We start from the raw sequence: 14,905 nt of genomic DNA on the forward strand, positions 1-14,905 counted from the left end.
GAAGGACGCCTGTAACTTTGTAGTGGGTGGGTGTATTAATACACCGTCCAAAGTGTAATTGATAACGTCACCATCAAAGAGATATTCAACATCTGCATTAAAAAAATACCGTCTACCAATAGGTGCCCTTTGCGAGGCATTGGAAAACCTCCCTGGTCTTTGTGGTTGAAATGCAGTGCTCGACTGAGGGACCTAACAGATAATTAATTGTATGTGTGGGGTACAGAGATTAGGTAGTCCTTAAAAAATACTCAGGTGTTACACTATTGCACACAGTTTTGTACTCCTGAACTTATTTAGGCTTGCCATAACAAAGCACATTGTTACTCCTGAACTTATTTAGGCTTGCCATAACAAAGCACATTGTTACTCCTGAACTTATTTAGGCTTGCCATAACAAAGCACATTGTTACTCCTGAACTTATTTAGGCTTGCCATAACAAAGCACATTGTTACTCCTGAACTTATTTAGGCTTGCCATAACAAAGGGCTTGAATACTTGACTTGAGACGTTTAAGATTTTCATTTCTAATTAATACAAATTAATAACTCTAAAAACAATTCCACTGACATTATAAGATATTATGTGTAGGCCAATGACACAAAATCAAATTGTAATCCATTTTTAATTCAACTTGAAACAATGTGGGAAAAAGTCAAGGGGTGTGAGTACTTTCTGAAGGCACAGTGAGGATGAGTAGAGTGCAATTTTACTTGTAATTCCATGACGGTATGAACATATGAGAATGATATTTTAGAAGATCAAAGTGAGGAATACAGTTGTTTTAGTTATACCTCAAAATGACTGACAGTAGATTAGTGAAAGCGAACCACTGGAGATGGATGCATGGACAAACGAAGCATGAAACCAAATGTACAACTCAAACACCTTTTTATCTAGTCCAGCAAAAATACAGCGCCATCACCTTAAGACATTATTGGGATTAACACATAAATCAGTTATTTATTTTCCAATATACAAAATCAAAAACTATAAATATCCACAGTAAAGAAGAATAAAACATGTTCAAGTTTGATATTTGGTGGGTTGCTTAATTTAGGTCTACTGTATGTATTTACCTATAGGGATTTCTTAAATAACAATATAAAACATGAATTATACCTTTTTGCATTTACAAATGATGAATACGTGAAATAACCATGATAAAAATAACACTGTGCTAAAATGTGTCTTCTTTCTATTGACGTAGACAAATGGAGGTCAAGCTATTGCTGAAGTACAGAAGTGTCGCACCAAGAGAACATCTTCCTGAAACAAAATATCAACATAATCTGAGAACTAAAAATAATACATGGCAGACAAGCCATTTCTATAACAGTGGGATAAACACTATCAGTCAAAAGTTTTAGAACACCTACTCATTCAAGGGTTTTTCTTTATTTTTACTATTTTCTACATTGTAGAATAACAGTGAAGACATCAAAACTATGAAATAACACATATGGAATCATGTAGTAACCAAAAAAGTGTGAAACAAATCAAAATATATTTTATATTTGAGATTCTTCAAATAGCCATCCTTTGCACACTCTTGGCATTCTCTCAGCCATTGTCAAATTGCTGCAAAGAAACCACTACTAAAGGACACCAATAAGAAGAAGACTTGCTTGGGCCAAGAAACACGAGCAATGGAAATTAGACCGGTGGAAATTTGTCCTTTGGAGATTTTTGGTTCCAACCGCTGTATCTTTGTGAGTGAACGGATGATCTCAGCATGTGTATTTCCCACCATGAATCATGGAGGAGGTGGTGAGATGGTGCTTTGCCGGTGACACGAGTTCTAAATAAATCACAGACCAAGGCACACTTAACCAGCATGGCTACCACAGCATTCTGCAGCGATACACCATCCCATCTGGCTTGGGCTTTGTGGGATTATCATTTATTTTTCAACAGGACAATGACCCAACACACCTCCAGGCTGTGTAAGGCCTATTTTACCAAGAAGGAGAGTGATGGCGTGCTGCATCAGATGACCTGGACTCCACAATCCCCCGACCTCAACCAAATTGAGATGGTTTGGGATGAGTCGGACAGCAGAGTGAAAGAAAAGCAGCCAACAAGTGCTCAGTATATGTGGGAACTCCTTCAAGACTGTTGGAAAAACATTCCAGGTGACGCTGGTTGAGAGAATGCCAAGAGTGTGCAAAGGGTGGCTATTTGAAGAATCTGAAATAGAAAATATATTTTGATTTGTTTAACACTTTTTTGGTTACTACATGATTTCATGTGTGTTATTTCATAGTTGTGATGTCTTCACTATTATTTTACAATGTAGAAAATAGTACAAATAAAGAAAAACCCTTGAATGAGTAGGTGTTCTAAAGCTTTTTACCGGTAGTGTATGCTGAACAAAAATATGAGCGCAATATGTAAAGTGTTGGTCCCATGTTTCATGAACTGAAATAAAAGATCCCAGGATTTTTCCATACGCACTAAAAGCATATCTCAAATTTTGTGCACAAATTTGTTTCAATGTATTTATTTAAATGTCCTTATATGAAATGTAACTCAGTAAAATCTGTGAAATGGTTGCATGTTGCGTTTATATTCTTGTTCAGTGTATTCATTACTGATCATACAAAGATATGAAAAGTAGAAGCATTTTCTTCAACAGTTCTCATATGGCCACCAGGGGTCAGTATACGGCAATATAGTCCAAATAAAAGGCAAACACTACCATAAAGCACAGGAAAAACATATCCAGCCAACATTAGATACAACGTGTGGCTCCATGTCGCGTCATTCCTGGTATCTGCTCTCAAACAGCAAACCCCCTTCCAAAATAGCTGACCAATGACACGTCTTCCAAGGGTTCATATCTTCAGTTGTTAATGCCCATACAGTTCAGCACACAGAGGGTCACGGTAACGTGCATGCATAGTCTTAGTTAAAGAAGTTTCGGAAACAAATGCTAATTCAGAAAAAAAACAAGGTGAAAAGGCTCAACAAGAATTGTGCTAAATGTAAACGCTACCGGCAGCTACAGCAATACGCAGGTGATGACCACACCAGACCAGTACACTTTAACGGGAAACAAATAAGATAAGGACTGGATCCGAGTTACAACATAACAAAGCAGGTGTAAATATCTCACACGCATTGCAACGGAAAAACCCCCTCCTTTGTTAACTCAGACAGTATTTGAAAGTTAAACAAAGCTACCATAACATCAGTTATAAAGCTACATCTCTGAAAATAAATATCCCCAGAATCTAAAAACAAAAAGACATTAAAAGAGAACTCGTCGGAATAACAACCCATGATGGGAAGCGGGGTGGTTTTTATAGCAGGAAGACGGAGGAGAGTCGGGAACATGGAGGGCTGAACACATGGAGGGAAGTTGTGCATTAAGACGCACAAATCCACAAATCTGGTGCAGGCCTTGAACAAATGACCAGATCTACAAGATAACTGGAGAAGAGTTTAACATGTGACGGACCCCAACATGACAACGTGCGCTGACCTGCACCAAATCCATATCTAGAAAGCTCCCTTTCTCACTCTTCCTACCGTACATGTGTATGTGCAATGGCCAGAGAACTGAGGCTTCACCTGTTGTCAACGCATTACTCTACATCTGATAAATAAGCCACCTGATCACAAAGTCACAAACTCCTTGATTGCGAGATGGGCGGGAGACATTGATGAATATAGGCTATAGTTCCAAGAGAATGTTCAGTGAAACCTGAGCTGTGCTGCAGTCAGAGAACATCATTATTTATTTCGTAGCAACATGGTGCCGATGGTTTCATGCCATTAAACCTCACTATTTTTCAAACCGTGGAATAGACACTATGGAATATAAAAAACTTGGACAAACAAAGGTGGAGGACCTGGCATGCTGTAGTCTGAATAACTTATCAACTCTGCATCAAACCCCAAAATAAAATGGCTTACATGTTTACAATGCAGATTTACCCTTATAATAAGATACATCTCCAGGCCAGGTAGACAACACTAAACAAGACAAAACCAGTATTTATCCTCTTTCTTCAGCATGTCGATCTCCTTCCAAACGATAATTTACCAACACCGCTTGGGAAGAACACACAAAAATAGATACTACCAGTCCTTTCTATTATATTCCAGATAAAACAAAACAACTAAATGTCGTCAGATTGGCTGTTACAGTCCATGTCTGCACACAAGCTTCATTTCTGTAGGGATGTCCTGGTGCGCTTGGCTGGAGTCTGTGGGCTCTCCTGGCTTCTCTTTGTGGCACCTTTAGGAGTTCCACTCTGAGCAGGTTCACTGGCTCTCTTTATGGCAGGCTTAGGGCTTGTACTAACAGTATGTGTAGGCTCCAGAGCTCTCTTTGTGGCACTCTTAGGAGTTCCACTCTGAGCAGGTTCATTTGCTTTCTTAGTGGCAGGCTTAGGGCTTGCACTCTGAGGGACGGAGGGGGGTGGATTGGCCTCCATCTTCCTCTGTGACCTAGTGAGAACCTGATCAGGAGAACCTGGTGTTTTGACGTCCATGTTCTGTTGAGGAGTCTCTGCAGCACTTTCAGCGCCATTGCTCTCAGTACCTTTACTTTCAGTGACTTTAGTCTCAAAGACTCTACTTTGAGAGGGTCTCTTTGTTTGACCTTTTGTATGACCTGCTTTTGTTGCCATAGTCTTATCCACCCCTGCCTTCTCTGCTCCAACCTGCTGCTTGTTAAAGTCAGTCTTGGGGACGGTGGCAGGAGCAGGGATGTTTTTCTGTGCTTTTGGAGTCATCACTCTTTGGGGAGACCTCTGTGGTGATGCACTCTCTTTCCTACTGAGATCCCGTAAGGTTCTACTGCTGCTGCTAGTCTTGACTGATCTCTCCAGGACAGCAGCTTTAACTGGAGACTTTCTGCTAGGAGATGGCTGTGCTCGCTCTGTTTTGACTACACTTGTCTCCTTTACACTTTTAGCACCAGAAACTGATAATTTCTGCCTCTGGGCAATGGCCGGTTTCAATTTCGACGGTTTGGCCAATTTTTTCTTTGGGGGTTTAGAGGGTTTGACTTTGGAAGCTTCAAGCTCTTTTCTTGGGGCCCCTTTCGGATTCTTGGAGCTCTGTTGACCTTGCATCTTCTCCCTTATATTGGAGTACTTCCTCAGGATCCGGGCGCTGGCTGGGTTCTTGGCCTTCGCTGAGGCCTTCTGGCCGTCGGCTGGTTGTGCCTGTGCCTCTGCAGAGGAAACATAGGCTTTGGTGGAGATCCGAGTGGCTGTAGTCAGCTCTCTCTTTTCCTTCCCTTTGGGCATACTTGTACTGACCTCCTGCTCCAGGGCTTTAGCAATCAGCTTCTGACTCTTAGGGTTGCTCTTCACAGGGGAAGCCATGGCAAACTTCTTCAAGTGTTTCTTCAAGCGCTCAGCTTGAAGGCTAGGGAAGACCCCTTGAGATGGCCTTTGGGACATACCGGGGAAGAGCAGCTGGGTCTCAGAGGGAAGACGTGTGTTCACCTTCTTTACGATGACCAGGGATTGGGTTTCTGTTGACTCCATGTACCAGTGGCAAATGCTGGCTAGGTCCAAATCGTTCTTGAAAAGCATTTGAACTAGCGAGTACCTCTGATGATCCGAAGACTTGGGCTTGCGGACCCTGCGCTTACTCTTCCATATCGCTGCCTGTCTGTCTGCCTTATTTTTGTGTCTTGGCGTTGGATGTCCCTCTTTGTCCATCTGGACCCAGCCTCTTTGCATCTTATCGAACATGGTGTTCAGAGAGGAGATTTTCTGTTGGTTTTCCTCTACATCCAGTAACTCCAGGAACTTGTGTCGAGTCTGTACTGGAGGCTCCAGCTTGGGCAGGAGGAAAGGAGTGACTGAGCTGGAGGGCAGAGGGGAACTGACCAGCAAAGGTGATTCCCTCAATGGAGACTTGATGATCCTCTCTGGTTTGAACCTGATTGGTGATGGAAGTCTCACTGGGGATTTCAGCCTAATGGGAGATGCCACTTCACTCCATTTCTCAGCTGTGATTGGAGCACTGGTCAAAGGTGTGGGCGACCTCTGGACTCTCAAAGCTGACTTCCTGTTCTCCACTGGGGTCGGTGGGGTTGCCGGGGTAATGGACTGGCTGGCCACGTCAGTTTTACTACTCTCACTCCTCAATGGCATTCGCCCAGGTTTGTCTGAAGCACTGCTGACGGAAGACCTACTGGAATCTTCAGATGAAGTTTTGTTATCCATTGAAGTTGGTGCCGCTGCCTTCTTCAGCAAAGTAGGTTCCTCTGAATTTTTCAGCAAAGTCAATTTGCTTGATTCTCCTTCCTTTTTGAGAGTTCTTTTACTTCTTAGTGGACTACTTTGTGTGTGGGCCTCACTCTTTTTAATGCTTGTACCCTCTGTGAGAGCAGAATCCTCACTGCTAACTTGCTGATTCTCAACAATTTCAACTTCCTTTGCTACCATCATTGACGATCTGAGCTTTGGTCTAGTTTGCCCCCTAGTTTCCTCTGCTGTTTTCTCTGTCTCGCTAGGTTTTGCATTTGGAGCTGGCTGAGCTTTTTGAACTTTCAGCTCTGCAGAGCTCTGGGTGACTGCACTGTTCTGATGAGATGAAGGGAAGAGATGGGAGACGATAGGAAGAAGAGGAGAGGCAATGGGGAGGGGAGGGTTGAGCTCAGTGGAGGGGAGTGGGAGGGAGGTAGACGGTTCTGGGGCAACAATGAAAGTAACAGCCCCTTCAACAGAAGGGGAGGCGTCAGGGACGAAAGGGGGGGCGTCAGGGACGAGAGGGGAGGCGTCAGGGACGAGAGGGGAGGCGACAGGGACGAGAGGGGAGGCGACAGGGACGAGAGGGGAGGCGACAGGGACGAGAGGTGAGGAGACAGGGACGAGAGGTGAGGAGACAGGGACGAGAGGGGAGGCGACAGGGACGAGAGGGGAGGCGACAGGGACGAGAGGGGAGGCGACAGGGACGAGAGGGGAGGAGACAGGGACGAGAGGTGAGGAGACAGGGACGAGAGGTGAGGAGACAGGGACGAGAGGGGACGAGACAGGGACGAGAGGGGACGAGACAGGGACGAGAGGGGACGAGACAGGGACGAGAGGGGACGAGACAGGGACGAGAGGGGACGCGACAGGGACGAGAGGGGACGCGACAGGGACGAGAGGGGAGGCGACAGGGACGAGAGGGGAGGCGACAGGGACGAGAGGTGAGGAGACAGGGACGAGAGGTGAGGAGACAGGGACGAGAGGTGAGGAGACAGGGACGAGAGGTGAGGAGACAGGGACGGGAGGTGAGGCGACAGGGACGGGAGGGGAGGCGACAGGGACGGGAGGGGAGGCGACAGGGACGAGAGGGGAGGCGACAGGGACGAGAGGGGAGGCGACAGGGACGAGAGGGGAGGCGACAGGGACGAGAGGGGAGGCGACAGGGACGAGAGGGGAGGCGACAGGGACGAGAGGGGAGGCGACAGGGACGAGAGGGGAGGCGACAGGGACGAGAGGGGAGGCGACAGGGACGAGAGGGGAGGCGACAGGGACGAGAGGGGAGGCGACAGGGACGAGAGGGGAGGCGACTGGGACGAGAGGGGAGGCGACAGGGACGAGAGGGGAGGCGACAGGGACGAGAGGGGAGGCGACAGAAACGAGAGGGGAGGCGACAGGGACGAGGGGGGAGGAGACAGGGACGAGAGGGGAGGCGACAGGGACGAGAGGGGAGGCGACAGGGACGAGAGGGGAGGCGACAGGGACGAGAGGGGAGGCGACTGGGACGAGAGGGGAGGCGACTGGGACGAGAGGGGAGGCGACTGGGACGAGAGGGGAGGCGACAGGGACGAGAGGGGAGGCGACAGGGACGAGAGGGGAGGCGACAGGGACGAGAGGGGAGGCGACAGGGACGAGAGGGGAGGCGACAGGGACGAGAGGGGAGGCGACAGGGACGAGAGGGGAGGCGACAGGGACGAGAGGGGAGGCAACAGCTGCTGCCTGTTGCAGTCTGGCAGATCTGAGGGGTTGTCTGGACTCAGGGCTCCTGGAGGAGTTGACTGGTGTGTCTGGGACTTGAGGAGTGTCAGGAATGCTCTGGCTTGCTGTTATTGGGGCAATAGGGGTCCTTGTGTCAGACATGTTCTGGCTTGCTTCAGCAGGGGTCTGTGTGTCAGGCAGGTTCTGATTGATTTTAGCTTTAGGGGTTCTTTTGGGCCGTATGGACACAGGGCTTTTGATCACTTCGGCTGAAGGGAGTGAGACTTGAGGAACCTCTGGCATGTTCTCAGAATATTTCTCACATTGTTTCAGGGAGGCCTTGCTGAGGCGCTTCGACGAAGGGCTTTTGACGCTTTCCCCAGCAGGGATCGGGGTGAGAGCAGTCTCAGGTGACAATTGTGGAATCTCAGACGCGTTCTCAGAAGGGTTCTCAGTCTGTTTCAGAGACGCCTTAGTGGGGCGTTTAGTCTTAGTAGGAGTAGACTCTGGGGTAGTTCTGGCTGGTCGTTCACGCAAACATCTGTCAGAATGTCCAATAGGTCTACCATTCACATATCCACATATAATCATACTCTCTGTATCAATCACTGCAGCTTCCTTCACCCTTGAAGGAATCACCCGTGCTGGAATACCCTGTTTTTCAGAATGCCTGAGAGGCAATTGTTTCTCAACTGCCTTACTGACCTTTTTAGAGGACGAATCAACATGTGTCTTTTTCTCTTCAGGCACATTGTCGCCATCGCCTGGAGCCAAGTCTGGTTCAACCTCACCCGTTTCCTGCACCTCTATCCTTTCACTCTGCACGGGAACCTCCATGCCAGCTTTTGCTTCTCCTCTAGAGACCTCAGACGGTTTCTGGTCAACTGAAATTTGCGGTTCCAGAGGCATGGCCTGCTCTTTGTCAACTGCACCTGCACTCACTACCTCTTTGTCTTCATTGCTCTCCAGGGAAGGGGTCAGTGATGCAGATTCCTGTTGGGTTTCAGAGACAACTTTCTGGCCCTTTGGCACACTCTGCAGCATATCCTGGACAAGCTCAGCTTCTTCTGATGTCTTATCCTGTGATAAGTTTACATCTTTCCCCATCACCACCTGCTCTGGGTTTTCACTTAAAACTATGTAATTGTGTATACTGTTTACATCCTGATCTGCCGTCTCGACCACAGTCTGAGCTAGATTATCCTCTGGTGCTACGCTCTGCCTTGGCTGCTCCGAGTTTGTCCCTGTACTCTGCTCGTTATCCACTGGGGGACTCTGTGAAGGAGGTGGAGGGGCAGTCTGCTCTTTGCACTGACTCTGGTCTGTCTGACTAATCTCAACGTTCAGTGCCATCCCACTGGCTGATGCTGCTGCAGCCTCCACATCCCCAGCCACCTCACTTTCAGCTGGAAGCTCAGAAGGAGTTTTCTGACTGACCGTCTCCACAAAACCTCCAACAAAAGGCATATCCACAAGAGGTACTCCCTCAGGCTTGCCAAGCACCTGTTTAGGGGTGACCAGAGTGATGAGCTCTGGCATTGGAGCGGGACAGTTGCCACTATCATTGCGGGCAGACGTCTTGGCTAATGTACGGACAGTCTTCAGCTCCCACATTTCCTCCACATACATGTGACCTCGGGTGCTTTTCCTGGCGTTGCGTCGAGGGAGCAGACGGTGCTGCCGATCCCGGAAACACTCTGTGATTGGTTTGTCGATGTAGACAATGTCGCAGTGGCCGAGATCAGGGTCGGTTACAAACCGACACACTGAGGAAGTGTCCCTAGGCCGATGGTAGGAAGACCCCTTTATGGTCTTCCTTGCTGTCCCGGGGGAAACTGGGGGTATGTTGTTGGGGGTCTTTTCAGGTGGACTTTGTTTGACCAGCGTGTCTTTGGTATGTTCAATGGAGCCTCTTTGTCTTGTTGAGCGATCAGCATGATCGTGCCTTTTCACAGAGGAGCCTTGTCCAGAACTGTAAGTATCTGCTCTGGTTGAGGAGTCAGAAATGCCCTGCATTTCTTCCAAAGTACCGGCACCAGCAGGAAGAGAGGTGGTGAGCACACAGGATAGCTTCTTACCATCAGCCAGGCTGCTGGACTTCATGATTTTGATCTTTAGCGGAGCATGGTCACTAAGACGTTTACTCACACTGTCATCTGCGCTTCTGAACAGTGTTGCCAAAGCCTTAGACTCCCCTGGGCCAGGTTGACGGAGATCCAAGGCCGGTCCAGTGGCCCCAGACACATTCCGGAACACAGCAGTCTGCTCTGGGGTTACCAAACTTTCTTGCCCCTCCGTCGATCCTTTTGGAGTGGAAGCCAGGGGAAGTTTCTGACCAGTCCTCCCCCTCTCTGGGGACTGAAGGCAAGGTGCAGCGCTAGGACCCTGTAGGGCTCCGTGCTCCACTGAGCAAGAGGGTTTGGAGGCAGAAGCTAGCGAAGTGCTGGAGGAGGATATAGCCTTGACCTAGAACAAGAACCACCATGAGGTTATTCAACACCTCAGTTTAGTTATTACATAGACAAAACCAGAGCCCTGTATAGAGTTTTGCCATTGAGGTTTATGGAATTGTTGAATTTACATTACACTACAACCATAGAATTAGGAATTAGAATACTAGAATGAACATGAACCTTATGACAGTATAAAAGGGCATCCATTTTGGTATGGAAGCTGGTCACCATGGTCAGCCAGTGCTGTGATAAGATGGTGTAAAATATTATTTGCACATTACCTTTGCTAGCTAGCCAGACAGTTGTAGTGGAATGTTTTCAAATTAACAGCCAATATGCCAACATTCCATACAAACAACGCAGTCAATCCACAACCAGACACTGTCTGAAATCAGTTGATGACCGGACTTAGACAAGTTGTACATCCAACAAGTACTGATGTTGTATCTTATGAGACACAGCATTCCAAGAAAACAAATAAAATTGTTCTGAAAACTTGGGGAGAATTTTTTTTTTTTAAATCACTGCCATTTGGCAGTTTTAGAGGCTATTTAGACAAACTAAATATTGGTACATAATTGTTATAAAACCTGTATAAACTGTATTCACAATTATAGAACAATATTTTCGGGTGACAATTTCTGAAATATTAAAAGCCTTTAATTTCCTGTATAAGTAAAAGCAGGAAATGCATCACCTAAGCCTCTATTGCTATTCATTCAAATTAGACTGGTTTGGACTTCTCCATGACCAAAATGGCTCCCACTATTGTACCATTCTGGAACTTTGAGGGTTTATGTCATAGAGATCCTATTAAATTACTAGAGGTTATGACTACAACAGTCTATGGCCGCCATGTAATGTTAATGAGGCGCTAACATGGGGAATATTTCAATAATACTATGTAACTGAATGACTAAAACAGTATTGAAAAAGTTGGCCCAACTCTCTATATACATGGCTCTGGACAAAACAATCACTCGACAGTACCTCAGTCTCTTTTACCTCCTCTGCTGTGATGTACGGTATCTTCTTGTTTACATATGTATGTATCCTCTGTTGTGTGTGATTTGCGATTTACTTTTCAGGGAAAATAACTTTCTATAAAATTTTACCGAATTGAAAATGCACAATGAGAGTGATGCCTATACAGACCTCTGTGTGTAGGAAGCCCAGAGCGTCGACAATCTGCCTCTGGTGGTGCAGACAGAGCTTGGTCATAAACTCCTCCAGCGTAGAGGTGGACTGCAGGTCCCTGGCATTTTCTGTAGTCAGCTCCAGACATTCACTGCAAGACAAACAGGACAAGGATGTTTATATTGTTGTCATGAATATACACGTACACTTACCAAAATGTCCAAAAGCATATGAATTAATTCAGACTCAGGTTAAAACATATGAAGACCATACCACAAGGATTATAATGTTATAGCTATAGGTAGGGTGGGGCGGTATGCCTTGTATACCGGGGTATCGTGAAATACCCACAGTATGATTTCAATACTGTATAAATATTTTTTTACATTTTTAAAATGTGGATATTTCTACTTTTTTCCAAAAAATACCTGCAGTCAACTTACTGACTTTATTGTCCCCATGGGGAAATTTTGTTGCAGTACACGTTTAAAGTGCTGTTTAAATAAACAAATTGACAATACAACTTTCATAACAATTACATACCAATAAAAAAAGAAGACTAGCCTGCTGGCCTTACTGGGCCGACAGGAACATTAGCCCAAGCTATTTAGGAGGGATTACACACCTGGCACAAATGATTGTCTAGATGTTTTCCTGCCGAGAGGTGCCCTGTATCTGCGCCCAGAGGGGACTAGTTCACTAGCTTACAGATAAGGCATATTGCATTCTTTATTTCAGCAGTTAGATCATTTTTCCATTATGAAGCTTACCGGTAGTTCACCAAAACAGCTGACTGAGCCAGTCATGTGTTTGTTTACAAAGAAGCACAACCAGCAAACAGAAGCTTCATGAGGTGAGCGATTCCACTGCAGCACAATTTAGAGAGGTGATCAAGTTAGAAATTCACTACTCATGTTTGCCAGCTATACATCTTAGAACTATTAAGTAACTAACTAAGATGTGCCAAATACATTCTCTCCAGCTGTGTATTTGGTTTGCTAATTTGCTCGCCAAGTGACTAGCTTGCAACATCAAGCTTCTTGAATGTTGGTAACAGAAGAGACATTCCCCTCCTGGATTAAGATCCCTGCTGTGTAATATTGTTGTGTGTGCAGCAAACTGAGTAACCCTTTGAAAAATATGCATCACTTCATGAGCTGGGTTGTCTGTCCTTGCAATTAGTTTGCATGCGCTCCTTAGCATTTACCTAGCATCCGCTATGGGAATTCCTTAGCATTTACCTAGCATCTGCTATGGGAATTCCTTAGCATTTACCTAGCATCTGCTATGGGAATTCCTTAGCATTTACCTAGCATCTGCTATGGGAATTCCTTAGCATTTACCTAGCATCTGCTATGGGAATTCCTTAGTATTTGTTAAATTACATTTTCTGGGCCTTCTTTTTGTTTAAAAAAGAAATAGCACCCCTTGTATGCACCACCGGTAATACGGTGTAACCAACGATGGCCCAGGCATGATATGAAGGTATGAACATCTGAATAACGCCCAACCCTAGCTGTAGGTACTTAATGCATTTATCCTGCAAATCACTTTCCCTATGAAGATGAATAAAGTATTCACAGCACCCATCTAAATGAATTTTTTTCTATAGTTCAGAAAGAAATTCTATCATAAAAATGCAACATATTGGGCTGGGCTACATGCTAAGAGAAAAATGATATGGAGATAAATGTGAAGGGATAAACATGGGATGGGATACATGGGATAAACATGGGATGGGATACATGGGATAAACATGGGATGGGATACATGGGATAAACATGGGATGGGATACATGGGATAAACATGGGATGGGATACATGGGATAAACATGGGATGGGATACATGGGATAAACATGGAATGGGATACATGGGATAAACATGGGGAACAGTAACTGATCCATAATTCAATCATGTTTGTTTTTTATAAATCTAAACCACACGTATTGATTTCACTTGTCCATGTCAGAATTTCCATCAGTTCAGGATATCCTCACATTCGATCAAATCTATAGAATGAACATGGCTCCATTACAACAAAGAAGCAGTGGTTATCATCAAAGCCCGTCTGTTGGTACATCTTGGTGACACCATTCCCAAGTAATTATTTCATAGACAGAAACATGAGGCTTATCATCCACATTGCTGGTGTAAAATGTTCACATGTTGATACTGTCATGATGTTGCCTGCTTGGGTATTGCAAACCCCATCCCCCTCTCCCTGCCTCTCCCTTTCCTCCTTCAACCCATGCTGTGATCACACAGAGACGTCGTAAATTCCTGAGAATCTCCTCATGGCCAAACAGTATTAAGAGAGAGGGTAAACTTTCAGGACAAAGGAAATCTCTTCCACCTCACAGAACTTGAGGTACGAACCTATTTCATATTCCTGCAAAAGTATTAAAGATCGGTGAAGATCCCAGCTATTAACATGTCCGTTTGTCCCCATGTGAGAAACTCATGAGAGACGGGTTGGCTACATTACCATACCACTGTTTATATAATAACCTCAGATATGAGGTTTACATCTGTTTGTTGTATAAAATGAATGAGTGAGTATGATACTGTTTGTATAATTGTGTAATATGATTTTGGACTGTTTAATGAAGAAAAATACAAATCCCTTTTTGATTTGAACTAAACCCGAGGACCCGCCCCTGAGCCAGTTGGGTCAGACATCCAAGGACAGCCCCTTCCTGCTATCTGAATAAAAGCCAACTCTGAGAAATTACCATTAGACCATGTTTATCCTCCATGGGGAGAACGAAGGTTAAGTACCATTGCTGAATCTTTAACCATACCACGTGGTTAAACTCTTAGACGAATAAGAACAAGTCGTTGATATTGACTACTAGTCTGCAGCTAGGAATTCGGTATCATTGAACGCGAAGAAAGACAACCGCCGAAACAATTATTCTATAACGAATGTCACTCTGAACTATCCACAATAACCGAGACAGAAGGAACTCCAACCAAAACTAACTTCTCTCCAACGTTCAAGACGACACACAATGAGCGTAAATATATATATATTGATTGCAATTGTTCCCGAATGAGTGAGCGTTCATGTGTAAAGGATTAGCATGTCAATTGTTATAATTATGAACTCTGTAGTGACTTCTTGGTCGAACGCCAATTTTTCCTTTGTCTAACAAGCCGCCATGCCGGTTCAGCCCACTAGGGCATATTTTTCCCATCATTTCATGTAACTATTTTTAAGTTTGTTTGTTTATGCATTTCTGTGAATTAATTAGTTAGTAATAAATAAATGATTTAAGACAATTGATGTATGGATGACTCATAGTGAAGACTGGGTTCGTGCAGATAACCAACAATTTACGACGTTTGGAATGAGACTAACGTGAGGTAAAAATAAATAAATCATTAAATCAGAAGAC

General features: G+C 45.1%; 1 protein-coding gene across 1 annotated transcript in view; it reads right to left on the bottom strand.

Annotated features, from left to right (window-relative positions):
* Positions 1 to 607: 607 nt before the first annotated feature.
* LOC139580294 (mucin-2-like) overlaps positions 608 to 14,905 on the bottom strand; it is a 68,472-nt gene continuing 54,174 nt past the window's right edge. The window contains exons 8-9 of the mRNA XM_071408836.1: positions 11,526 to 11,658; positions 608 to 10,383 (exon numbers count right to left, since the gene is read on the bottom strand). Of these exons, the coding sequence (XP_071264937.1) occupies positions 4,177 to 10,383; positions 11,526 to 11,658 (6,340 nt within the window). The 3' untranslated portion in view covers positions 608 to 4,176. The remainder of the gene's footprint in view (positions 10,384 to 11,525; positions 11,659 to 14,905) is intronic.

The sequence above is a fragment of the Salvelinus alpinus genome, chromosome 7 (genome assembly GCF_045679555.1).
Source record: "Salvelinus alpinus chromosome 7, SLU_Salpinus.1, whole genome shotgun sequence".
NCBI classification, from domain to species: Eukaryota; Metazoa; Chordata; class Actinopteri; order Salmoniformes; family Salmonidae; genus Salvelinus; species Salvelinus alpinus.